General features: G+C 41.6%; 1 protein-coding gene across 1 annotated transcript in view; it reads left to right on the forward strand.

Annotated features, from left to right (window-relative positions):
* Positions 1-27,722, forward strand: part of Slc25a17 (solute carrier family 25 member 17) — a 46,663-nt gene extending 18,941 nt beyond the window's left edge. The window contains exons 4-9 of the mRNA XM_040752760.1: positions 987-1,138; positions 17,777-17,893; positions 20,251-20,396; positions 20,477-20,572; positions 23,627-23,709; positions 26,871-27,722. Of these exons, the coding sequence (XP_040608694.1) occupies positions 987-1,138; positions 17,777-17,893; positions 20,251-20,396; positions 20,477-20,572; positions 23,627-23,709; positions 26,871-27,018 (742 nt within the window). The 3' untranslated portion in view covers positions 27,019-27,722. The remainder of the gene's footprint in view (positions 1-986; positions 1,139-17,776; positions 17,894-20,250; positions 20,397-20,476; positions 20,573-23,626; positions 23,710-26,870) is intronic.
* The last annotated feature ends 215 nt before the right edge of the window (positions 27,723-27,937 follow it).

Below are 27,937 nucleotides of genomic sequence, written 5' to 3' on the forward strand. Positions count from 1 at the left end.
TTTGCTGGCCTAGAACTTGCTGTGTTGACCTTGAACTCAAAGAGATCCACCTACCTCTGCCTGTAGTGCTGAGATTAAAGGTGTGAGTTTCAGTTCTTGTTTTACATTTGCCTCATGGTTTGATTGGGTTTTGCATTCTTGATAAGAATAATGAGTGCCTGGGTAGCATGCCTGTAGTCCCTCCTCTACAGAAGGCTGGGTAAGAATTACTTAGGACAGGAATTTAGGGTCAGGCTGGACAATATGATGAAACATCTCTCTCCCTTCCTCCTTCTCTCCCTCCCTCCCCCTTCTCTTCTTTCTCTCTTCCTCTCCCTCCCTCATCCTCTCTCCTTTTCTCTCTTCCTCTCTTCTCCCCTCCCCTCTCCTCCTCTGTCTTTCCTTCTTCTTTCCTTTCCCCCCTCACTCTGTTTCTCCTTTACTCTCTCTTCTCTCCACTCCCCATATTGTCCATGTCCTTTCTGATATGTGATTTGGCTACTTCCTGTATGATCATTTTTCTTTTCCTGCAACTCTAAGCATCTCTGGGGGGAACCTTTTAAGGCCCTGCAGATGTCCTGCTCTTAACAAGCCTTGAGACTGTCCATGGAGACCAGACTTTCCTGGGCTTCATATTAATTACTTTTCTCAATTCTGTGACCAAGTGCCTAAGTAGAACCAAGTTAAGGGAAGGAGGGTTCATTCTGACTTACACGTGAAGACAGTCTACAGTTCATCATAGTAGGACAGGCATACCAGCTGCAGGTTGCCTCTACAGGAAGTGGGACTGGGCTGTCAAGCTTCAAGGCCTGTGTCCAGTGATGAGTCCGTCTTGCAAGGCTCTGCCTCTTATAGACTTCCCAGAGAGACAGATGGGTTGGCACCTAGCATTCAAATACATAAGCCTGTGGGGATTGGTTTACATTTGAAACTTGCCAGGCTTCTCTGACAATTTCCTGTGGCTTTTGTCAATAGCTTTTACTTTGCTTATTGTGTTTTTTCCATAGCCTGGCACCATACCGAGGGTGGTTTCCAGTTATTTCAAGTCTCTGCTGCTCCAATTTTGTCTATTTCTACACTTTTAATAGCCTTAAAGCAGTATGGGTCAAAGGTCAACGTTCTTCTACAGGAAAAGACCTGGTGGTTGGATTTGTTGCAGGTAACAAGGTTTTCTGGATATAAAATATCTTTATATTTTAATATTGATTTGTGCTTCATGTATCCTCTAAGAGACTATTTTAGCACCCAGTGCTACAGGGAATATGGTCATTTTTTCTGATGTGTTTTCTTAATCTGATAAAAGCACATGACATAAAATTTGTCAGCGTAACCATTTTAAGGTTAGTCATGTGAAGTAAGTTTGCATTTTAAAACTGACACCAGAAGGTTTTTATCTTATAAACTTCATACCCCCTAAGTAAATTCCCCACCTTTCTTCCCCCATCACCTGGTAAGCATCATTCATTCCACTTTCTGCCTTTAAGGGTTTCACTACATTTGATACTGCATATAAGTGAAGTCATACAGCATTTGTCTTTTGTAATGGGCTAATTTCACTTAGTAGTATCTCCCAGGTTCATCCATATTGTAGCATTTGACATATATTTCCCAATTATGTCTATATAATATTCTGTTGTATGAATATATCGCATTGTGTGTATCATTTATTTCATCTGCTAATGGACATTTGGGTTGCGTCCACCTCTTGCTGTTGTGAATATGCTTCATGAATATGGGAGTGGGTACCTCTTTGGGAATTCCTCTCAAGTGTGTTGGTGGGGTTTCTCTGTGTCTCAGCAGAGAATTATTATTAATTATAAATGCTTGGCCAATAGCTTAGGCTTGTCTCCAATCAGCTCTTACAACTTAAATGAACCCATTTCTGTTAATCTGTGTGCTGCCACAAGGTTTGTGGCTTTTACCTCTCTTGCATGTCCTGCTTCCTTCTTGTCTGGCTGGTGACATCTCAGACTCTGCCCTTCTTCCCACCATTCTCTCTGCCCCGAAAATCCTGCCTAGCTATGGGCCAATCAGCTTTTTATTAACAATGAGAGCAACATATATTTACAGTATACAAAGACTGTTCCACAGCATGTTCCCCTTTTTGTCTAATTAAAAAGGAGGTTTTAACTTTAACATAGTAAAATTATATACAACAAAAACAGTTATCAAGTAAGAATACAGTTAAAATATCCAGTCTCTATATACTGGATAATATAGATAAATACTATGTTATTTATCTTTGTCAGTCTAAAGTTTTATACCTAATTTACCTTTTATCATAACTTAGAAAGAGATGTTTGAATTTATGTCTTATGTTTAGCACTTCTTTTTTTTACTATGACCAATAACAACTTGTAACCAATCCCCCTTAAATGATAACAAAAACCCGTAATTCATCTTTTGAGAATGTGGGCATTGTATTTCTAGACTGCTTCCTGTTGTCTAGGGGTGCTGACATCTTTGAGGGAACCTTGAGAAAATTCAGGATAATGGTTAAGTCTTGGCCGGAGTAGTCTGTAGGGCTGAGTCATCTCAGCCAGCAGCCTTGAAGCTATTCTGGATGCAGAACTCAAAAACTATAAAGAGGCATTCTGAGATGTTGAATTACCTGGGCCATCCATTTTCATTGGTGTTTGGCCCCCCTTGTTCTGAAAATACATAAACTTAAAGGTAATACATTACAAGTATAAAAGGAGTCCCGAATTGATCTAGATAATAAAAGACCGGAGTCAGATATAGAAAGAGATGCTGAGAGATCAGAGAGAAGGAGCAAGCCACAGCACACCTTACTTATCTCCTAAGCATCTCCACAGAGAAGAGAAGAGAGCGATTTCCTGTTAATCCTTGCTTATATAGTGTTACTGCCCACCTATATCACTTCCTGCCTGTCTGTACTGACCCCCAGACCTCTATGGTTAGCTAGTGGCAAGCTCCATTCCTTAACCCCCAGACAGGCTTTATTTGTGCAAGGCAGATATCACCACATATAAGTGTGGAATATGTGGTGTGCACAACTCAATTGAAGATGATTTTTTATTTTATGTTTAAATGGGTAAAAATATACATTATGTGTTTGTAGGTTTTAGGAGTTCTTTGTTTTTTGTTTTTTTTCCGAGAAGGGTTTCTATGTATTGCTTTGGAGCCTGTCCTGTAACTCGCTCTGTAGACCTGTCTGGCCTCAAACTCACAGAGATCCACCTGCCTCTGCCTCCCGAGGGCTGGGATTAAAGGCATGCACACCTGGTGTGTTTTGTGGTTTTTATAGGTTTGTTTGTAGCCAGGATTTTCAGGGGATCTTCCTCAATCAAACCTGATCCATATCAACCTGGGATGAATCCATGGCTTCTCATTTCCTATGGAAATAAAAGCATAGCCTCTTCACCAAAGAAACACATCTTTTGACTTCCATTTTGAAGTCAAGAAATTTTAAAAATGTATAGATTGGTTTAATTTAGCAGTTTTCACAAGCCCAATGTTTCCTAGCAGCTATTGTTTCTTTATTAGCAACCAGAAATAATCTAGCCAGCTGGTGGTAGCACACCCCTTTAGCCTCAGCACTCCGGAGCAGAGGCTCCAAAACCACACAGAGAAACAATGTCTTAGCCGGGCGTTGGTGGCGCACGCCTTTAATCCCAGCACTCGGGAGGCTGAGGCAGGCAGATCTCTGTGAGTTCGAGGCCAGCCTGGTCTACCGAGCGAGTTCCAGGACAGCCTCCAAAGCCACAGAGAAACAAAAAACAAAAAAACAAACAAAAAAAGAAACAATGTCTTGAAAGTCAAACAAACAAACAAAAAAAAAACAAAAAGTCAAACAAACAAAAAAGAAATAACCTAAAGACAACACAATAACATACAGAATCTGGATTCTGTGTGTTTTCCATCCTTATGTGGCTTGTTATATATTTGTATTCTGCTCCTTTTTTTAAGGACTTTATTATTTTTAAACTATTTTTTAATCTATGACTGTCTCTACCCTTTCTCTTCCAAGCCTTTGTGCATTTTTAAACACAATGGTAACCTGTTTAGATGGTTTTTCCATCTCGATCTGTCTTTATTAAGGATCTGTAACCTTTTCTGTCTGTATGAGCAAAACCCCAAAGCTGCCATGCAGCATGCTGGCAGCTAAAACCCACAGGTAGTGGCTGGGAAACACCTCACTGTACTGTGGCCCATGTCAGAGACTATGGGAACTGGCCATGCAGCTTTGCTTATGGTGTGCTGGCAGCTGCCAGGAAACCTGGCAGGAGTTTGTACTGTGATGAAAGACATGAGACTAGGAAGCCGAGTTTGGCTCTGTTTGTGTGTTTAGAAGCGTTCTCAGGTCCTACGTGGATGTATATGCCCCACGTTTGGGTACAATTCGGTAATAAGGAACCCTGAAAAAAAATGAAATAAAGATAAAGTTCTGAGAGGGCTAGCTTTTCTCCATTCTCAGTGTAATGGGAAAGTGTAGGACTTACCTGAAGTCCTTACTGGAGTAGTCTACAAGGCTGGATAATCTTAGCTAATCACTTTGAAGTTGTCCTGAGTAGTTTGTAATCCAAACTTTGATCTTTGGGTAGTGGTTGTCAGTTTAGTGGTGGTGTAGCCACATTCCAGGTGGATTCATCTTTATGGGGCCCCATCATCCTTTTGGAGACTTCAAAGGTCACTGTTAAAAATGGTCACAATTCACTGCAAAAAACTTAACTATTTTAAATGTCATATGCAGCAGGTCTCGGAGAGGTTATTAGGACCATAATCTATTAAATATATCCGGAGTATACAAGCTTAATTCCTCATTACATGTTTCAGACTCAAGCCTGAAATCACATACAGGAAGCTAGATGAAGCCTATTTCTAGACGTAATACTCTTATATGATCATTAATATTTTGACAGAATGTTTAAATATATATATATACTTATCTTACAAATTTTGAGATAATATTTGTACCTTAAGAAAAGTTTTAAAGGGGCGGTGGTGGTGCACGCCTTTAATCCCAGCACTCCGGAGGCAGAGGCAGGCGGATCTCTGTGAGTTCGAGGCCGGGCTGGACCGATAGCCTCCAGAACAATACAGAGAAACCCTGTCTCGTAAAAACCAAAAAAAAAAAAAAAAAAAGAAGCATAGAGCCGGGCGTTGGTGGCGCATGCCTTTAATCCCAGCACTCAGGAGGCAGAGGCAGGCGGATCTCTGTGAGTTCAAGGCCAGCCTGGTCTACAAAGTGAGTTCCAGGACAGCCTCCAAAACAATGCAGAGAAACCCTGTCTCGAAAAACCAAAAAAAAAAAAAAAGAAAAAAAGAAAAGAAAAGTTTTAAAGAGTCAAATCAAAGGATTATGAAATTAGTGACAATAGAATAGTCCCTTAATTTTGCTTTTCTTCTGTCCCATACCAGGTAGCTCTTCTGACATGAGACAGAGATTGGATTTTCCTCTAACAAGCATGCTTGGGTTTAGAGAAGGAGAGAGCCATGTTCCAACTCCAAAACCAGCTTTAAATTTTAATTGAGTTGGTACTAAAAAAAAGACCATTTGTCTTATATGTCTATAGAGAACAGCACAAACAAACATTTGGGAAGATTTATGAATATTTTCCCCCTGTGGAAATGTGTTATACCATTATGCCAATTTATTCACTTTCTTGGGACATTTTCCCTGGAGTATTTGCCCTCTTCTTCAGATGTCTTATTTGTCCAATGGTCTTCAGATTCCTTAGTTAGATGCTTTTATTCTCCTGGAAAGACAAAAATAAAACCCTGCCCCAACTCTGACTTTGGGGAGTTTCCCTTTTTGGAAGGTTATGTTTGATCAAATGAAAGACATTTAATAGTCTTATAAGTTAATTTAGATGAAATGGCGATGTGATTTGATGAACTTTTACCTCTCCTAATCAAGAGGTCTCTCTTGTTCAAATCTAATCTTTATCAATCTTTTTTTTTTTTTTTTTTTTTTTTGGTTTTTCGAGACAGGGTTTCTCTGTAGCTTTGGAGGCTGTCCTGGAACTCACTTTGTAGACCAGGCTGGCCTCGAACTCACAGAGATCCACCTGCCTCTGCCTCCCGAGTGCTGGGATTAAAGGCGTGCACCACCAACGCCAGGCAATCTTTATCAATCTTGATGGCATCCATAGCTTTTTTTTTCCCCCGAGACAGGGTTTCTCTTTGGCTTTGGAGGCTGTCCTGGAACTAGCTTTCCAGGCTGGTCTCGAACTCACAGAGATCCACCTGCCTCTGCCTTCCAAGTGCTGGAATTAAAGGAGTGCACCACCAACTCCCGGCTCATGGCTTTTTTCTATTGTGGAAACAAAACCAAAACCTCTTCCCCAATGTAACACATAGTTTGGTTTCCATTCTGAGGTCAACACATCTTTAAATTGTACAGACTGATTTAATTCAGCAGTTCTTTTCTACTATACAATGTCTCTCCACAGCTGTCGTTCCTTTCTCATTAGCATTTAAAAAATTTAAAGTTAATAAAGCATTCAGTGGATCGCTGGGGATCTTTACTATCCCTTTTTGTTTATTAATCATATATTTTAAAATATAATTATAAGTATAATTATTTTTCTATAACTGCTTGTCCTGTAGGATTGTATGATATATCTGTAATATGATTTTATTATAATATGCAAAAAAACTGGTTTCATTTTACTAGAGACATATACTGGAGCATTATGAGTCTTAATTTGTTCAAGGTATCCCCATGATGGCCATAACTTCTTATAAATGTGTAATTACTGAATCAGCCTTTTCAGAACTCAAAGCCATTGCCCATTGAAATTCTGAATAAGTACAGGGACTGTAACTCATGTTCTAATAATTCTTAGTCAGATATAAGGGAAAATGCTGAAAGATCAGAGAGAAGAAGGAGCAAGCCAAAGCTACCTTTACCTCACTAGCTTCCCAGTGGAAAAGAGACCGAGTTCCTGTTTCCTCCCGCCTATATCCATTTCTCCACTCAGCCATCTCACTTCTTGTCTGTCAGTACAGACCTCCAGACCTCTATGGTTAGCTAGTGGCAAGCTCCACCCTCTGATCTTCAGACAAGCTTTATTTGTATAAACAAGATGTCACCACAAGGGACGTCAGAATTAAACTAGACTGTCAACCAAATAGAGTTGGCATCCAACAGTACTTTCTTCTAACACCTAACGGGACAGTCTTTAGGGTAGTTTATAGATTAAGTCACAAAACAAGTTTCAATATGTACAGAAAATTGAAATCCCAGAATGTGTGTCCTCTGCCCATTAGGCAATAAAACTAAATTTATAAATAGTGTAAATACATGAAAACCAATCAACAGGCAAAAAAAGAAAGAAGAAAGATAAGTATCCATGTATGCTGCACATACTTTAATTTTCCAAATTCCACAAAATGAAACACATCCATTTGCTAATTTCATTTCTTTGTGTACCCTTTGGGTTACTTCCTGCAGATAATGGAGTTTGGCTATACAAAGAACAAACAGGACATTGCCTTATAATTTCCTTGGCTTATTGCCAAGTGATAGGAAAATCTTTTTTCAAATCTTTGCTATTAACATATTGTTTCTTATGAAATTCTGAAGCTTCTTGTACATTTCCTACCAATAGCTGATCAATTTCATCATTACCTTGTGTTAGAGGGCCTAGTAGGCCCATATGGGATCTGATATGTGTTTTATATATAAGGGATGATTTCTATTCCTGATTATTTCTTGAAATTGAATAAACAACAAAGTGAATTCTGAATCATCTAGGATAAATTCAGTGTTTTTAATATGTAAAATAATTCTTTCTGCATATCGAGAGTCCATAACTATAGTAAGAGGTTCTGGAAAATATAATAATATCATGGTGTTCTCTATACAATGTGAGGAAGGATCCAATTAGTTCTCTTTATAAACTGAAGCCTCTTACTTTTGGGATATTCATTGCTAATCTCTCACAAAACAAAATTCCTGCAAGCTCTTTGCCAATGTTGGTTTTCTGTCCATAATGAGACATTTTCAGCATTAGTAAAAGGTACCACAATTTCTTCTGGGTCTATTCCTGTTAATGATAAAGTCTCAATTTTCCTTTCAGAATCAATTCAAAAATTATTTCTACATAGGTCTTTGATTTTTTACTTTCTTTGTGTGGTAAAAATATCCATTCTAAGATACCTTCTGTCTGCATAAGAATTTCCTGTGGGAGAATGTGTAGAAGGTAAAAAAAAAAAAAAAGCAGAATACAATCAAGCTCTGAATTCAAATAATCCCCATGTACATCTTGTAATTTCTTTTCTACCAAAGTCAGTTCTCTCTCAGCATCAACTTAAGCCCTTATTACCTTGTAAGGTTAATAAGCCTGAGCTATCAGTCGTGCATTTATTCAGTCTCTGAGTCTGTTATTTGGGGTCACAGGTTGGGACAGGAAAGTCTGTTTACAGCTTGTAATTGATCTCTCCTGATTTGTACTTTCTGTGGTTGAATTTTTTAAAACCTATCTTATATTCTAGGTAAATAATAGAATCTCCTCTTGGTATTTTTTCAGGAGCAATTTATAAGCCCCAACAAAGCAAATTTTTCTTCTTCAAACATTTTTCTAAGGTATCTGTGTCTAAATCAACTATCATCCATATAATAACAAATCATAGATTGAGGGAACTGTTTACAAATTATTTCTAATGGCTGTTGTACAAAATATTGACACAAGGTGGGGCTCCTTAACATCCCATGTGGAAGAACATTCCACGGATATCTTTTAACAGGCTAAAAATTATAAGTAGGTACTGTGGAGGCAAAGTTCTCTCTATCCTGTTCTTTTAAAAGTATAGTTAAAAAGCAGTCTTTTAAGTCAGTCACTATAATAGATCATCCCTTAGATAATAAAGAAGGCAAGGGAATTCCTGACTGTAAAGAGCCCATTGGCTGAATCACCTTATTTATGGCTCTTAAGTTATTATGTCAACATTTTCCATTTTCCTGATTTCTTTTTAATGACAAGTATAGGAGAATTCTAAGGACTGATCGATTGTTCAATATATTGAGCATCTAACTGCTCCTATCCTAGCTGTTTTAGTGCCTGTAATTTTTCTGATGTCAAAGGTCTGTCTAACTTCTGAATCTGATTATCAGTCTGTTTACAACTGAAGTCAGTCTTTGTTAAAAATACTTTTGAGCCTTGTATAATTTTCATAAAAGACTCAGTCCTCTTTCCTGATTCTTTAACCCTATCCCAAGCATTCAAAGATGCTACAAGACATAGCGCCAAGATGTGATTATCAAATCTAAACTGTCTTTGCAAATCAACATACTGACCTTTACCAAGAGGCTAGTCTTGAGAAATGTCCATACCTTCTGCCCTGCCTCAGTTTTCTATGATCCTAGCTCCCTCTTTCCATCATGCTTTCCATTGTATCAATGAAGGCCAACCTCCAATATTAATGTAGCTAATCTTTCCAGTCTTGTGGGATAATTCTGTTCTGAGTTACCATGAATTTAACATGTTTCATAAAGGGTGAATGCATACCATGTGAAATGACTGCTTCTTTAAATCTCCTCAAATCTAAAACCTCTAAAGGATTCCAGTTAACTTCTGCATAGCCTTGGGAATGCTTATCATCTGGTGGTTATTATTGTATGGCAACTGGATAAACTAAAGTTGGTTTTCTAATAACTTTAGGCCATTCTTCAATTTCATAATGCAATGGTGCAATAGATTCTACTCTAAATTCCTCTGTCTGTGTCGAATATTTTTCTTATTTTCATCAGTAAATCTTTAAGTTTTCATATTTGGCACAGTTATCAAACCAGTTTAAGGATAAAATGTGAATTATCAAACTCAATAGTAATTAAAATCAGTGATATGTCAATCTCAGCTAAGTTGTTTATCACCTCATTTAGTTTTTCCATTTTCAAACCATACATAGTAGCACTAAACTGGGTCCTAACTCTGCATTGTGATATTTCTGATTCTTAACATAAAAAAGATCCCCCCCCTTTTTTTCTTAAAGCTAATTTCCCCTTTAAAAATTCCCAGGTGTCTCATCTGATCTGCTGATGCTTTAATGACAGTGTGTGACTGTGCCCGTGTGGAGGGCCGGCATGACCGGATTCTCCCACGAGCACCACCACCACTGCCTGGCATTCTCAACCTTCCTAATACTGCAGTCCTTTAATATAGTTCTTTGTCAAGTGGTGGTGGCACACACCTTTAATCCCAGCACTCTGGAGGCAGAGGCAGGCAGATCTCTGAGTTTGAGGCTAGCCTGGTCTACAAAGTGAGTTCCAGGACAGCCAGGGATACACACAGAAACTCTTGCTCAAAAAACAAACAAAAAATTATTTTCATTGCTACTGCATAACTGCAGTTTTGCTACTGTTATGAATTGTAATGTAGACATGATATGCTAAATATCTGATATGTGACCCCTATGAAAGGATCGTTTGATCCTCCAAGGCATCAGAACTGCTGGTTTTTTATTCAGATTCTATTTAAAACTTAGATTATTATTTATATTTCCAGAGAAAAATTCCATAAATATACCTAGAAGAACGTGGAAGTAGACTCTTACAGATATCTTAAATAAAGACTGTTTGTGAATTGGGATTTTGAGCAGCAGCACTTTTGAATACCATTGCCAGTTTTCAGAGTTGAAAATGTACTGCCTGCCTCTGCCTTAATCTGGCCAGTCAGGTTTTTTCTTGTACATCGTGTTGCATGACTCTCTAGGGAAGACAGTGGCTTAGACTTGTGGCTTTCATCTGTCATTTTGTTTTATTTCATTCTGTCTTTGGGGGCTTGAAGATTGCTTTTTTGTGTGTGTTTTTGGTTTGTTTGTTTTGGTTTTTCCAGACAGGATTTCTCTGTGTAACAGTCCTGGCTGTCCTAGACTACCCTTTGTAGATCAGGCTGACCTTGAACTCAGTGAGATCCACCTGCCTCTGCCTCCCAAGTTATGGGATTAAAGGCATTCGCCACTACAGTCCGGAGGAGGATTGTTTTTCGAGACAAGCTTTCCCTATATAGACTGCTGGTTTTGAATTCAAGCCTTCCTGCTTTAGCCTTCCACCCTTGAGTTGCCATTTTCTTTCTCTTTTTAAAACTTATTTACTTAAGTAGTATGTGTGTGCATGCACATATGCATGCCTGTTACCCATGTCCATATGTGTGGTGGCTGGAGAATATTGGATGTTGTCCTCTATAGCTCTGCCTTATTCTCTTGAGGTGGGGTCTTTCCCTAGAGGCGTTGAATCTGGAACCTACCCATTTCTGGGTAGGCCAAGCACTGGGGTTACAGGCATATTCAACCATCCATTCCCAGCTTTTTATTGGGTTGTTGAGGATCTGAACTCCATCTCCCCAGCCCTGAACAATTTCTTGTATCAGTTGTAATTACACACTTCCCAGTTGTGCATCTGAGACAGATATTCATCTTCCATCTTTAACAATGTTGTTTGTTTTGAGGATTTCAGAAGTAAATAGCAACGTCCCAGTTACTCCTGTTGTGAGGGTGAACAACATGTGTTTCTTTATCTTGGAAAGGTTTCTGAATTTAGCTAACAGTAGACAGGTTAACAAGCAAAGAGATACACAAGTGAGATCTTGTCTCAAAAACCAATTCCCATCAAACAGAAGATAGAATGAAGTAAAACAAAGTGGCAGATTGTCTTGGGATTTCTATGCTGTGCTGAAACACTATGACCAAAAGCAAGTTGGGGAGAAAAGGTTTGTTTGGCGTATACTTCCATGTTGCACTTTATTATTGAAGGAAGTCAGGGCAGGAACTCAAACAGGGCAGGATCTTGGAGGCAGGAGCTGATGCAGAGACCATGGAGGGGTGCTGCTTACTTCCTTGCTCCCTCTGGCTTGCTCAGACTGCTTTCTTACAGAACCTAGAGCATCAACCCAATGATGGCATTACTCACCATGAGCTGGACACTTTCCCATCGATCACTAATTGAGAAAATGCCTTACAGCATTTCTCAAGGAGGCATTTCCTCAACTGAGGCTCCTTCCTCTCTGATGACTCTAGCTTGTGTCAAGTTGACACACAAAACCAGGTAGTACAATTGACCCCTTGTCAACTTGACAAACAACCACATCACTATTAAGCCACATCGATTTCTCATCATCCCCAAAATCTCACATTAAAAACAAATAATTTTAAAAGTTCCACAGTGTTTACAAATTCAAACACATTAAAATTTCAGTCTCTCCAGGCAATAGTGGCACACATCTTTAATCCTAGCACTAGGAAGGCAGAGGCAGGTGGATCTCTTTGAGTTCGAGGCCCACCTGGTCTACAGAGTGAGTTCTAGGACAGCTATGGCTACACAGGGAAACCCTGTCTCAAAAAAAGGGGGGTGCGGAACTGGCTCAGTGGTTAAGAGCACTGGCTGCTCTTCCAGAGGTTCTGAATTCAAGTCCCAGCAACCACATGGTGGCTCACAACCATCTATAATGAGATCTGGTGTCCTCTCTGGCCTGCAGACATACATGCAGGCAGAACACTGTGCACATAATAAATAAATAAATTTTTAAAAGTCAGTCTCTTTAAAATATCCAATTTCTTATAAAAGTTCAAGTCTTTCATCTGTGTGCGCCTTTAAAAATGCTTTTTTACTTCAGGAGGGTAAGATCAGGGCACAGTCATAGTCTGAACCAAGCAAAACCAAACTCCAACAGTATAAATAATTCAGTGTTCAATAATCTGAGATTCAATCCCTGTCTTCTAGACTCCTCCAATGGCCTTGGGTCATTTCTCCAACCTGCCCTCTGCAGCACACAGTTTGTCTTCTAGGCTCGGGCTGGCTCCACTCCACTGCTGCTGTTCTTGGTGGTTATCCCATGGTACTGGTATCTCCAAAACATGGGTCTTCTGCTGCATCTGGTCTTCTGCTGCATCTGGGCTGCACTTTCACCAATGGTGTCTCATAGGCTCTCTTCATGGTGCCAAGCCTCAACAACTTTGCATGATCCCTTCAGTCCTGGGCCTTCACCTGCCACTGAGGCTTCACCTCTCCTGGCCTCTCACAGGCCTCAGCTGCTCTCTGTGACCCCTTCAGGCCTTCAAAACCAGAACCACATTACCAAGACTAGCTTCCAACATGAGGTACAGCTTTGGCCGCCTCTAGAACACAGCTTCTGTGCTCTCAGGAAACACTTCCCAGGAGATTTCACCTCAGTGATGCTGGTCTCTTCTTAATCACTGCTGATTTCTTAGCTCCAGCCGGCCAGCATCAATGGTTCCATAAACACGAAGGTTTCACTTGAGTAGTTCTGGTACCTTGTTAATCACAGCTGATTCTTCAGCCCCAGCTGACCAGAACTCAGGATCTGACATCAAAATAACAAGTGGCCCTGATAGAGTCTTTAATCTTCCCTCCAAAACTTCACAAGTCAGGCCTCCGTCTTCTGCACTGCTCTCAACATCCTTATCTTCCAAGTTCCCACAGAGCAGCCCACTGAGCTCTCAATATCACTGGCTTTTCTAGGTCAAAGTTCCAAAGCCCTTCCACAATCCTCCTAAAAACATGGTGAGGTCTGTCACAGCAATACCCACTACACTAGTCTTGGGGTTTCTGTTGCTGTGATAAAACACTATGACAAAAAGCAAGTTGGGGAGAAAAGGGTTTATTTGGCTTATTCTTCCATTCTGCATGTCATTATTGAAAGAAGTCAGGACAGGACGGGAACTTAATATGGGGCAGGAACCTGGAGACAGGAGCTGACACAGAAGCCATGGAGGAGTGCTGCTTACTGGCTTGCTTCCCTGCTTTCTTATAGAACCCAGGACCAGCCGAGGGAGGGCACCGCCTACAGTGGGCTGAGCCCTCCCCTGTTGATCACTAACTGAGAAAATGCCTTATAACTGGACCTCATGGAGGTATTTCCTCAACAGAGGCTCCTCCCTCTCTGACTCTAGCTTGTGTGAAGTTGACACACAAAACCAGCCAGTACACAGATGATAGTCACAAACACCCTCTGCCTCTCTAGGGAGGAATACATCGTGATAGATAATAGAACAAATGTATTTAAATTGTGCAGGATGTAACTTCAGGTCAGTGGCTACACAGTAAACCATGCAGCCTTCTTTGTAGGAGAGAAAGAGGTCTCTTTTTAGTGGTAATAGTAATGGTTATTAGAATGAGTGGACCTAGAGACCATTGTGGTTTATTTATATGATTCTCTCTGGAAGCAAATCTTCTGGAGAGACAGTTTGTAACAGTCTATCCAGGTGTAGTAACAGAACCCTGTTTTCTCTCCTATGACGGTCAAGGATGGTCTTTAGGCAAATAAGTGGACATCATAGTAGAGCTTCTTTCAGCCTCCAAGAGCCTACATTTAAAAGTTAGCACAATAGCTGCTGAATTTATGGTGGTGCACCCTGGCTCCTTTGCCAGGGTGGGAGAGTGTTTTTTGTGTGTTTGGTTAGTGTTTCATAGCTCTTGATTTTGGTTCTGCTTTCTCCTAAATGATTTGTTTCTGAAAAGGAAAAGAAAAAGTAAATCATAGATACTCAAAGGAAAAATAATCCCCCCACCTTAGGTAAGAAGAGTGTTAATTAGTACTCAGGTCTTAGAGCTGAAGTAACACCCACAGATTGGAACTAACAAGAGAGCTGCCCCAGCTCCCCTGAGGGGCTGCCTGTGGTATGTTATTAGGGACTAGAGTTAGTCATGAGTAGCTCTGGAATGCTGCCATTTGCTTGATTATGTAAGTTGCAAATTTTGATGAAGTTTCAAAAAAGCATTGTCAAGTATTTTGAGTGTATTCCTCCCCAGAATTTATAAAATTATCCTGGTAAAAAGGCACTTCCCCACCCATCCTGACATAAAGGATGAAGGAAGTACTTGAAGGTCTCAGATGCAAAGCTGTGCAATGATTTTCCATCCCTTCATTTAAATATTGTGGTGTTCTTTGTACAAGAGGTTGTCCTCAGAACCTTCCAGTCTTTCTGCTGTATTAATAGTGGGAACGTGGAAACAAAGCTTTAAATAATGACTGAACCATAGTCTTAGCTGCACTGACCCTCAAGTGTTTTGAATAGAGCCTGAAGGATATTTGGTTTTTTGTTTGTTTTTGCTTTTTTTGTTTGTTTGTTTTGTTTTTTTGAGACAGGGTTTCTCTATGGCTTTGGAGCCTGTCCTGGAACTAGCTCTTGTAGACCAGGCTGGTCTCGAACTCACAGAGATCCGCCTGCCTCTACCTCGCAAGTGCTGGGATTAAAGGCGTGTGCCACCACTGCCCCACAATGTTTTGATTTCTAAAGGATCTGCTTAATGGGCAATGCATCTCACTTGTTTGGGAAGGTGCATGCATTGTGCTTTTCTGTGGTATCCATGGGTTCCAAGCTCTACTGTGTTTCTTTCTCTTACGAAAAAGAAAAGAAAGAGAGCAACAAAAGCCACTGACTGCTACTATATGGGGAAAGGGTCAGCCAAAGAAACATACCCTGAGCAGAGCCAAAGAAACACACTTTGGCCCTACAGCCAGAACCAAAGAAACACACCCTGACCCTGAAACCAGTGCTAAAGAAATACACTTTGTCCCTGCAACCAGAACCAAAGAAACACCCTGACCCTGAAACCAGTGCCAAAGAAACACACTTTGTCCCTACAACCAGAACCAAAGAAATGCACCCTGACCCTGAAACCAGTGCTAAAGAAATACGCTTTTGTCTCTGGAATCAGAGCCAGTGAAAGAAAGACATCCTGGCCTTAAATTAGAGTCAAAAGGTTAAAAAGGACCAATAAAAGAAACACACTTTGACCCTGAAATCAGAGCCAAATCTGACCCTGAACCTGAGCAGAAAACCAACCAATCCCTGAGCAGGAGATCTAGCCTTTCTGAACTCAGAGATTGAAATCTGACCAATCCCCACCCTGAAAAAACTTCACCCCTAAGAATCCCTATATTAGCCAGGCATTGGTGGCTTTGGAGCCTGTCCTAGCACTTGGGAGGCAGAGGCAGGCGGATCTATGTGAGTTCGAGACCAGCCTGGTCTACAAGAGCTAGTTCCAGGATAGCTTCCAAGCCACAGAGAAACCCTGCGTCAAAAACAAAACAAAAAGAAAAAAGAATCCCTATATAAATCCTGTGTCTGTTCAGCTTGTGGCTGTCAACCCTGGCAGAGGCAGGCACTCTCCTTCCCTCCCAATAAATCTCTTGAATGAGGTTTGGGTGAGACCTTTCTGCGTGGAGGAGAGAAGTAACAACTTTTCACCGGAGACAATTGAAGCCTAACTGTAACAACTTCCCTGGGGAAGCCTTTCCCTGTAGCAGGACTGTCAGCTGCTATGCTTACTGTGACCTGCATATTCCTTGGCTCCCGAGTGCCAGAATTCCTTTCCAACTGAGCTGTAACACTCAGTATTCTTTGGCAGAATCCCTGTCCATCTGATCTGCTGCAATGCTTACAGTTACTAGGACTTTCTGGCCTGATTTTCCCAGTTACTCATTTGTCTCTGTGAAATGTACATATCAAGTCTCTGGACATTATCAAGTAAGTATCCATTCTGAACTCCAGGCAGATGAGCATGTGTCTTGGGCTGTGGGGCACTGGTGCCTTTTTAGAGTCTGCAAGGATCTTCTGTGTCAGGCACAGTTTTTTTTTTAGATCATGATCAGTACCTCAAGACAATGTATGAATAGTCTGTTATAGGTGGCTCCTTGGTATTATGTCAATCTATAGAAATGCTACTCATAACATTACTTGATACTATCTTTTATTTGGGGGAAATGTGTTGGCACACATCCTAGAAAATAAGCAGAAAAACATCTAATTTACAGTAAAGTGTGTGTTAAGGGGGGGTCTCCTTTTTCTTCTTTAGGATTGTTCCTCTGTGTTCTTCGGCAAGCGCCACCACAGCCCGGCCAGATAGCTCCTTTATACATACCCACTGTTTGTTGGTTGGTTGACCTGTAGTTACAAAGTATACACCACTTATCAGGCACTTTGTTACAATCCTGTGTGGTATTTTCTTTAATCATTTCAGGATGATGAGGAAGTTTTAATATCTCAAGATGCTGTTAACTTGGGACCATGTGTTTTCAAAGAAGCTTCTGGCTCACGGTGCTGCTCTGAGGCAGCCTTACAGAGCCAAGGGCCATCTTTGTGCTTGTAAGGATCACAGTGCTCCTAGAGCTCTTTTGTGTATTTTGTAACACTTTGTGTATGTTGCCTGCGGCTGCCTGTCCTAATCCTCTGAGTGATGGGTGAACTCTTCTGGGAGATTTGGTCCGTGTTGAAGCACTTGGAAATATCACCCTGTGACATTTAACCTCCCACCTATCACCCTTAGTACTAGATCTTACTTGTTTAAAACCGTGTGAGCTTCTTTATATGAGAGTTGGCACTTGTTTTCTCTGATGTTGACATGGATTTAGCATGGCGTCAATAGAATACTCCTCCCTCTCAGGAGCTCTTATTTAACAATTGTGTTTAAAACTATATCAAACCGATACTTTGTTTTTTGGTAACCTTGTGTTTTGTTTCTTTGGCATTACTGGTTGATTGAACTAGGCCTTGCATGTGTTAGACAGCTGCTCTAGCCCCGAGTTAAATCCCCATCCCCAGTTCGCCATTCTCAATGCTTTTTTTTTTTCCTTTTTATTCAACAAATGATTGCCCTCACTGAGTGGTGAGGAAATTCTTACCCACTGAGTGTGAGGAAGTGCTGCTATCGGCCATGCTTCTAAATCAATTCTGGTGGCAGTAATGTGTTGTACCCCAGCACTTGTACCCCAGCAGTGGCAGGGTTATAAATGGCGTATTGTGTATAGCCTAATACAGCAAAGATTAGTAGATAGCACTGCGTTATCAGGTTTCTTTCTCTGTTTTTAAGGAGTGGTGAATGTGTTGCTAACAACTCCACTCTGGGTGGTAAACACCAGACTGAAGCTGCAAGGGGCAAAATTTCGGAATGAAGACATTATACCAACTAACTACAAAGGCATTATCGGTAGGTGTCTCTGGGGTGTGTCCTTTGCATTTGAAATCCATTTCCACAGTGAAGCTGCCTAGCAGACAGCCTTGGATCCCAGCAAACCATTGTTTGTTCATGTGTCTGTGTTTGATAGGATCCCAGCAAACCACTGTTTGTTTATGTGTCTGTGTTTGATAGAAACTCATCTGGGCTGACCATAGCTGAGTGTCCTCAGCTCTGAACTTACTCTTGTCATAACAGTGTACAACACCACAGGATGCACCTACTGTGCTCCTGTTCATATCTTACCTGTCAAGCCTAAGACTAGGGGTAGAGACGAATACTGTTCCCAGGAGTAGACGGGGAAAGGGGAGAGACTGTATGTGAGTTTATTTAACTTTTTAAAGAGTTAATTATTAAAGCTAGGGCCTCAAATGTGCTAGACAAGCATTCTTCACCTGAGCTACACCCCTAAACTAAATATTTTTGTTGTTGTTGTTGTTGTCATTGTTTTGGTTTGGGGTTTTTGTTTTAGTTTTTCAAGACAAGGTTTCTCCGTGTAGCCCTTCCTGTCCTGGAACTTGCATTATAGACCAGATTGGCCTCGAACTCACAGAGATCTGCCTGCCTCTGCCTCCCAAGTGCTGGGATTAAAGCCTTGTACCACGATCACCAAGTCTTGTTTTGTTTTGTTTTTGTTGGTTTTTTTTTTTTACATTCTTTTATTAATTTATTCTTTACATTCCAATCCCAGTTCCCTCTCCTTCCTCCCCCCCCCACACTTCCCATCTGCTCCTTGGAGAGGGTAAGCCCTCCCCTAGGAAGTCTGCTAAGTCTATCCCATCATCTCCTTGAGACAGGACCAAGACATCTCGCCACTCCCCACTCCCCACTCCCCACACTCCACACCCCACACCCCTGTGTCTAGGCTGGGCAAGGTGTCTCACCATATAGAACTGGCTCCACTAAGTCAGTTTGTGCATTAGAGTTAGATCTTGGACCCACTGCCAGTGGCCTCATATTATCTCAGTTGCACCATTGTCACCTATATTAAGGGAGTCTTATGTTTTGTTTTATTTTTAACACAGTCTCTTATAGCCTAGGCTAGCCTCAAACTCATAGCTGAGGATGGTCTTGAACTTCTGATCCTCTTGCCTCCACCTCTCAGTGCTGAGATTACAGGGGTGCATCACAATGCCATGCCTAAGACTGAGCGTAGGACTTTGTATATGATAGGCAAGTACTCTACTGACTGAGTGACATCCCCAGCTCAAGGGGTTTAGGTTTTTGGTTTTTGGGTTTTTTATTATTGTTATTTATTTTTTAGACAGAATTTTGCCATTTCCCAGGTTGTCCTTGAACTCAGTGTATAGCCTAGTCTGGCCTCAAATGCATAGCAATCCTCCCAAATACTGAGATCACAGGTGTGACCCACCACATCCAGCTTGTTACTGTTAATGAGACAATCTCAGTTTGTAACCTAGGCTGACCTCAAGCATGAGATCCTCCTGCCTTTTAGTTTCCCCAGTGCTGGTGTTACAAGTGTTTATAGCACAACCAGCCCAAGTTAATATTTTTAAAGAATATAGTGTCTGGTGGCTTTAAACTTCTGATTTTATAAGACAAGGTCTCACTGTACAACTGGCTTTGAAGTCCTGATCCTACCATCTTAGCCTCTGGAATGCTGGGATTGCCAGAGTGTGCCACCACCACATACTGCCTAGCTTCTGCTTTTTAATAGAACCACATGGCCAGGCTTGCATTTCTCTTTGTAACAGAACTGGCTTTCTTATAAGTCATTTGCCATAGATTCTAAGAAAAGATCTTATCTTGTGTTATGCTAGGCCTCATGAATATGTGCTTTATAGTTTACTTCTGTGTAATACACAGTTCCCAGGTGTGCTGACAGTGCAGTATCCTATACCCCGATTGTCGGGGAAAGTTACATATAATTGAGGTTGGCATTAGAATTTGATGATTATCAAAAGGTAGTTGGGGGGTGAGGGTGGCACATGCATTTAATCCCAGCACTCGGGAAACAGAGGCAGGTGAATCTCTGTGAGTTAAAGACTAACCTGGTCTATAGAGCAAGTTCCAGAAAAGCCAAGGCTACACAGAGAAACCCTGTCTTTAAAAACAAAACAAAAGGTAGCTAACTCCCGTGCATGGCAGTCCACACCTATTGTGTGAGGCAGAAAGGTACAGTATTTAAAGCCATATTGGGTTACATAGCAAGAAAATCTTTAAAACATTAAAACAAGCAAATGAACAGAAAGGTACCTAAGTAGGGTATCTGCCTCCAAAATATCACCAAAAAGAGGGTGACAGGACAGTTGTCTTTTCTAGTTAGGGCACTGTCATGGTGCTTTATAAAAGCCTGCCTTCTTGCTTAGATGCATTCCACCAGATTATTCGAGATGAAGGAATCTTGGCTCTGTGGAATGGCACCTTTCCCTCCTTGCTGTTGGTCTTCAACCCTGCCATCCAATTCATGTTCTACGAAGGCTTAAAACGGCAGCTTTTAAAGAAGAGGATGCAGGTAATCCCTAATTTTAAAAGTGACTAAAAGAAATGCCTGTCTCCTTGCCCGATTGACATGCTTCCTCTTCTGCTTCCCAGCTCTCTTCTCTGGATGTGTTCATCATTGGTGCAATAGCCAAAGCGATTGCCACCACAGTCACCTATCCCATGCAGACGGTACAGTCGATTCTGCGGGTAAGTACAGGGAGTTCTCCCTGAAGTGAGTCCAGTGACATCTAAAGTACGTCCTAAACTCAGTGATGCAGGTGGTTCTCCACCTGAGTGGTCTCACCCATTTTCCCTACGTGCAGCACTCTTCAGGCTTCCAGCTTTCGGCTGACTTTCTGCATGATGTGGAGTGAAGTTTACATTGGAATTTCTTAGTAATATATTTCTCAGGAAAACTATACGTGCAAAAAGATTCCTCAAGGGCCTCAGGACAACCCAAGTTTGCTTCCTTCCCATGTACATTGTTTGCCATGTGCCGTGGAGCAGGTGACCTTTGGCAAAATGAGAGGTTAATGCCTTTTAGTTCACTCACAAGTAATTAATGATTTAAGTTTTCCAAATAACTTCCAGATTTCAGTTTTTTTCCTAAATTTGGTTGTTTATACATTCTGACATTTTTAGACACTCTGTGAGAAGCTGAGAGTACAGTGTAGCCCCTGTCCACACAGAGACAGCAAGTGAAAGAACCAAGTAATTATAAGTGAGTCAGCTGTTAAGGACATGAGCAGTACTGGCTTACAAAAGAGGAGCTGTGGGGCTCTTCCTAGGCATTTGGCTGGATGCCTGCCCTTCTGAGGAGGCACACGGAAGTAAGGTGCAAGGGAATATGAAGCTTGTGCTATACAAAGAGGGAGGACAGTGCATCCCAGAAGAGGGACCATGCCATGTCAAGAGTTCACTTCCTCTTAGACACTGAAAGGAGGCCTCTGTGGCTGGGAGTGGCTTGCCCAGCATGGGTCTGGAAGAATTAGAGGAAAACTGTAGGTAAGGAAAGTGGGCTGGAAGATTATACTCTCAGCCTAGCAGGAAGCCTGTGAAGGACTTTAAGGTGGGAAGTAGTATGATCTCAGAAAGCCTGTGCGGCTCTTCTGCCGTGGATAGATCGGATAGATCGGAAACTGAGAGGGAGGATCTGGGGAAGAGTGTTTGTTCTTAGAGCAAATGAACCTGATTTCAAATCTCTGGCACCCACTGAAAGAGTCAGGCATGGCTTCCCGTGCCCTCAACTCCAACATGGGCTTGGGGAGTATGGGAGTGGAGAGAGTCAGATCTTCTGGTTCAGTGAGAGCCTGCCTTATGGCAGTATAGCGAGGATCCAGAGAAGAAAGCAACAGGGGCCCTCTTTGGCCTCCATATACACACAGGCATGTTCCCCACCCCCCAAGCTAAAGAGAAAGAGGGCCAATCAGGTAGTAATCCAGGTGAGAGTTTGATAGTCTGGACTAGGTTAGCAGCAGTGGAGATAGGATGTAGACAGAGTTGAGATCTGTGCTGCCGCATGTTGCGTGCTCAGAGTGCCACTATACCAGGGCTTACTGAGCATGTACAAGGTCCTGGGCTTGATCCCCAGCACCACAAAAAATACTGTTAAAAATCTGTTTTAGAGAAGCAGGGCAGTGGTGGTGCACGCCTTTAATCCCAGCACTCGGGAGGCAGAGGCAGGCGGATCTCTGTGAGTTCGAGGCTGGGCTGGACCGACAACCTCCAAAACAATACAGAGAAACCCTGTCTCGTAAAAACCAAAAAAAAAAAAAAAAAAAAAAACCTGTTCTAGAGAGAAGATTTGAAGGATTTATTGCTAGAGAAAATGAAGGTAGTTGTCTTAGGGTTTCTATTATTGTGAAAAGACACCATGACCGTGAAAACTCATTTTTTTTATTTACTTTTTTATTTTATGTGCATTGGTATCAGATGTCCTGGAATTGAAGTTGCAGACAGTTGTGAGCTGCCATGTGGATGCTGGGAATTGAACTCCAGTCCTCTGCAAGAGCAGCCAGTGCTCTTAACCACTGAGCCATCTCTCCAGCCCCCACTCCCTCCGTGGAAACTCTTATAAAGGAAAACATTTAAGTGGAGTGGTTGCTTTTATTTCAGAGGTTTAGTTCGTTATCTTCATGGCAAGACATGGCAGTATGCAGGCAGACATGATGCTGGAAAAGGAGATTTTTCAGGCTACAGGCATCTTTCAGGCAACAGGAAGTTGTCCCACTGGGAGTGGCTTGAGCATATATGAGACCTCAAAGCCCACCTACACAGTGACACACTTCCTCCAATAAAGCCACACCTCCTAATAGTGCTACTCCCTTTGAGAGCCATTTTCTTTCAAACCACCACAGCAGTGTATTAGTTAAAACCACAACTTTCTGTGAGAAGTGTTTTTGCTAATGTCCCTTTTTATGTGCTATTTTTAATTGACTCTTAATAGAAGGGTCTTAAATAACCTAGGCATGTGCTTCTGCTTTGTTTTTGCCTTTGCTGGTCAGAGGTTTCCCATAATTCTCTGTAAAAGTGAAAGTTATTGGTGCTGAGGATGTAGGTTTGTGGTAAGGGTATTTGTTTTAGCATATTGACGATCTTTGGTTCAACCCCCAGAACAATAACAGCAACAACAAAAGTAATTCTTTATTGAAAAATAATTTTTACTTTGGTTTATTTAGTTGAAAAAGAGGGATTAATAAAATCTGTGGTGCAGTCGGGCATTGGTGGCGCACAGCTTTAATCCCAGCACTCTGGAGGCAGAGGCAGGTGGATCTCTGTGAGTTCAAGGCCAGCCTGGTCTACAGAGTGAGTTCCAGGACAGCCTCCAAAACAACACAGAGAAACCTTGTCTCGGAAAAAAAAAAAAACAAAAACAAAAACAAAAAAACAATCTGTGGTGCTAATTAGATATTTTTATTATCAAATACTGTGCCATGAGATGTTCTCCAAAGTAATTTACTAAATAGAAATTAAGATGAAGAGGGGCTAGAGAGATGACTCACTGGTTAAGAGCAGAGGACCCCAGTTCACGTCCCAGCATCCATGTCAGGAGGCTCATAGCTGTGACTCCAGCTCCTGGGGACCCAGCATCCTCTTCTGGACTTTGTGGTCACTAGCACTCAAGTGTGCACATACCCATATGTAGACACACATATACACGATTAAAGTAAAAATAAAATCTTTTTAAAAAATGAAATTTATGATAAAGAAAACAGTGATGAGTAGTAATTATCTCTCTTTTTTTATTTCCTTCCTTCCCAGTTTGGACGTCATAGACTAAACCCAGAAAACAGAACACTGGGAAGTCTTCGGAATGTTCTCTATCTTCTTCACCAGCGAGTCAAGTAAGCTCTGTAGATGTTCTCTTCCAGCGGCCTCGCTCTGCCAGGGACTGGTTGGGGATGGTCGGATGAGCTCTTCCTGCTTCAGTGCTGCAGCAGCCTCAGAGACCTCCCCCTGTATTCAGGTTTCTCAGTTTAGCGTGATTTGACGGCAGTTTGGGGATATTGTGGAAAAATTCAGGTCCTTACCTTATTCCTTGCTAGTTACAAATGTATAGAACTCCTTTGTAAAGGGAACCCCCAGGGCTGGGAACAGAGCTTGGTGGCAGAGCCTATGCCTAGTACAACCCTAGCACCAAGAAAAAATAAAGAAGAAAGAGGCCAGGTATCATGGCACACTCCCAGCACTTGGGAGGCAGAGGCAGGTGGATCTCTATGAGTTGAGGCCAGCCTGGTCTACTGAGCAAGTTCTAAGACAATTAGGGCCTCAAAAATAAATATATAAAACAAAACAAAAAACTCGACAACTTAAAGCCAGTTAAATGTCAATAAAAGACATATATACATATATTTACAACACATTTTCCTTCTCTTCTTGTTTTTCTCCCAAGAGGTAGTCCTTGTAAAGTATGCACATTTCTAGAGAAGTATATGAAACAAATATTTTCAGTGTATATATCTAGCTTACTGTTTTGTTTTTGTTTTTTTGAGGCAGAGTCTTTCTTTGAAGTCCTGACTGGCCTGGTTCTTGTCAGGTAGGCCAGGCTGGCCTCACATGAGGCTGTCCTCCTGCCTCATCTTCTCCCTTTTTGTAACCTTAACATCACACCCATCCCTTCCTGTTAACAAGTGCAGGCTTTTACTAGTTTCCTGTTATGTAACAGGCGGTGATTTTCACCAGCCCTCCTACTGATGAGTGCTTAGGTCCTTCACAGACGTTGCTGTGTGAAGAGTATAAACTGAGCCGCATACAATGAAGCAGTCATGATTGCAGAGAGTCTTTTGTGTAAAATTACCTAGATAAGACAGCTAGAACACATATAATTTTCATATTTTATAATTTCAAGAATTACGTATTTAGGCATTGCCAATTGACCCCCAAGAATAACAGCAATTAAACTTTTTACCAGCAGTGAGAAGGTTAAGAAAGATGGGCATTACCAGGAGGTTTAACTAAGATGTTGCCAGTTGGAAATTGATGAGATCCTATAATTTGCAAATTAAGTGTTTTTACCTATTTATCTTGTTTGGTCCTCACTCAGCCCTGTAGAAAAGTGATTATCTTCCCATTCTGCAAATCAAGAAGCAGATTTAGAGAAATTGATTTGTCCAACTCTAGAGGCAGAGCCAGAAAAATGGCTGCCATTCTTCAGTATCATGTTCTGTAGTGACAAAAACACCTGCACTGTCCAGTAGGTTGTGAGTAGCTGCATGGAGCCATTGAACTTGTGGAGTACTGCCAGCACTACTGAGAAACCAAATTTCCATTGTTTTAATTTTTAGTTGCCACATCTGCCTAATTACTGTCATTGATACTGCAATGCCATACCATGCCTCTCTGTTTTATGTGATTAAGAATCACCTGGGGGGCTGGGTAGATGGCTCAGTTTTAAAGTGCTTGCTGTACAAGCATGAGACCCTGAGTTTAGATGTCTAGCATCCATATAAAAACCCAGGTGTGGCAATGTATGCCTGTCCCTGCAGCACTGGTGGGTAAAGACACCTGGGTCCTGGAGGTTTGCTTGGCCAACCGGTTTAGCCAAAACAGCAAGGTCTACTTTCAGTGAGAGACTTTGCTCAAAAAAATAAGGTGGGATGATATAGACAAAGATACTCCAGTCAGCCCAGGCAGTGGTTAATCCCAGCACTCGGGAGACAGAGGAAGGTCGATCTCTGAGTTCAAAGCTAGCCTGATCCACAGAGTGCACTCCGGGACTACACAGAAACCCTGTCTCAAAAAAAAAAAAAACTTGAAAAAAAATATTCAAGTCAACCCTGGGCTCCTTCATGTGCAAAGGTATGCACGCACATATACATGCACACACATATGCACATACAATGTCAGCCGAAGCCAGGTAGGACGCACACCTACAGAGGTGGAAGAATCACAGGTTCGAGACAGCCTTGGCTACATGGGAAATTTGAGGCCAACCTGGGCCGCATAAGACCCTGACTGTAAAAAGAAAATGCAGCAGATGCTCGTCACAATGTCCATCCGTGCCTTCCCTCTGGGATGGGGTCTTAAACTCTGCAGTCTCAGCAGCCCTGGCACTTCCACAGTGGGTGAGTGTCACTCTGAAGAGCACAGTGAACTGGAATTGCATGGGCCCAGTCTTCCACCCTACATCCCACATGACTGCCCCCTAACAGATTTCCACAGCAAGCTTATAAACTAGGGTGATTCAGACACCCAGTCAGTCCTAATGCCAACCACGGGCTGCTGTTGCTGTTGAACTAGCATAAGAGACTAACTCACTTTCAGCAAATAGCTTCAGAGTGATTACTTGCCTTGAGTTTTGCATTCTACCCAAAGCAATCTCTGAAGAGCTCTTAAGTGCTGGTTCCCAGGCTAGCATGCTCCTTTTCAGCACCCGGGAGCTTGTTGGACTTGCAAGTTTTTTGAGTCCTGTCCCGAAGTTAATGACCCAGATGCTCTTGGAATGGGCTAGCAGATTTGTATTTTAACCAGTCCTTTGGGTGACTTGGGTGCTTGCCGAATTTCAGTTGAGCCCTAGGACCAAATGTATGGGCAGACTGAGAATCATTTCTGTTGCTTCCTTTAGTTCTATTGAGATTAAAATTATCTAAACTAATCTTTGGCTTTCCTACCACTTAGGGACTGTTAAGTTGAAATGATTGAATTTGGGCCCCATTACACCTTAGAAGTTCTTAGGTCTCTGGTTTGGACATTACCATGGTTCCAGAAGCATTCAGGATCTGCTACCTAGAGTGTGGTGTTGCCAGCATCCCACTAATTAATGACGACGATAATAAAGACAAAATATCAATGGCTCCTGAATACTAAACTTCATCTGTCCCTAAATGCCTTCAAAGCTAAGAAGTACTCCACCAGCAGACGTCTGTTGGAATTGAAATTCTCCATTGCTTGTTTTGATTCTAAAGAAAAACCCTTTCAGAGAAGCTATCAGGGCAGCAGATCTCTCTAACACAAGAGCTGGTTTTTACAAAGACAATCTATTTTTTCCTAACCTCTTTCCTTTCAGGCGCTTTGGAATAATGGGACTTTACAAAGGCCTTGAAGCCAAGCTGCTCCAGACAGTGCTCACGGCAGCCCTCATGTTCCTTGTGTACGAGAAACTGACAGCTGCTACCTTCACCGTAATGGGCCTGAAGAGCACACACAAGCACTGAGTCCTCGCACAGGACAGCGTGGAGATGCACATGCTGAGCAGAGAGACGAGGCGTCATTCTCCTCTCCCTCTGGCTCCATCCACACCACAGACATTCCTGTCATTGACTGGAAAGGCATCTAAGGCTAAACAGGGAGTATAGTTGGCTAGACCTATTGCCAACTTAATTTTTATGGTGTTTGGTTGGATTTGGGAGTGGCGGTTAGACTAATTTGAAAACCTGAAAATGTAGGTTTGTGGGTGTTTATTAATTTTTTTCAAGGGGACTTTCCATCTGAAGCCTCTCTCAACTTTGCCACCTGTTCTCTTTCCCTGAATGCTCTCCCAGGTTCTGGACGATTCAGTACCAGAGTTCTCCTCAGATACTTCATGTGTCTTAATCTTGGTAAAGATTCTACTCACTGAAAATAACAGAATGACTGTGTCATGGGCTTGACTTTGTGTCTGTCTGACTCTTTTCCTCCTGCTTAACGAGAGTTAAGTAAGCTATTTATTTTGTGGGGGAAATGAAAATTATTAATCCTAAATGATTTTCTTAAAATTTGTAAATGTCGATTATTCATTAGTGTTTGACATAGTTTTCTAAACATTTATTTATTTTCAATTGTCTTTTATTACAAAAAAAAGCCCTGATGTTTTATGACCATTCATGCAAGCTCCAATTAGACAAGCCTCAATAAATTGTTAGCACATACACAAAAACCATTCATGAAAGTTGCTCTTTATTAAGTATTAAATGGGTGTGTGTGGTGGTTTGAATGAGCGTGGCCCCCATGGGCTCATGTGTGAATGGTTCCCAGCTGGTGATCTGTTTGGGAAGGGTTAGGAGGTGTGGCCTTGAGAGGAGGTGTGGCATTGGGGGCAGACTTTTAAGTTTCAAAGCCCATACCAGTCCCACATGGTTCTCTTTGCCTCATGGA

The sequence above is a fragment of the Mesocricetus auratus genome, unplaced genomic scaffold (genome assembly GCF_017639785.1).
Source record: "Mesocricetus auratus isolate SY011 unplaced genomic scaffold, BCM_Maur_2.0 Super-Scaffold_100010, whole genome shotgun sequence".
Lineage (NCBI taxonomy): Eukaryota > Metazoa > Chordata > Mammalia > Rodentia > Cricetidae > Mesocricetus > Mesocricetus auratus.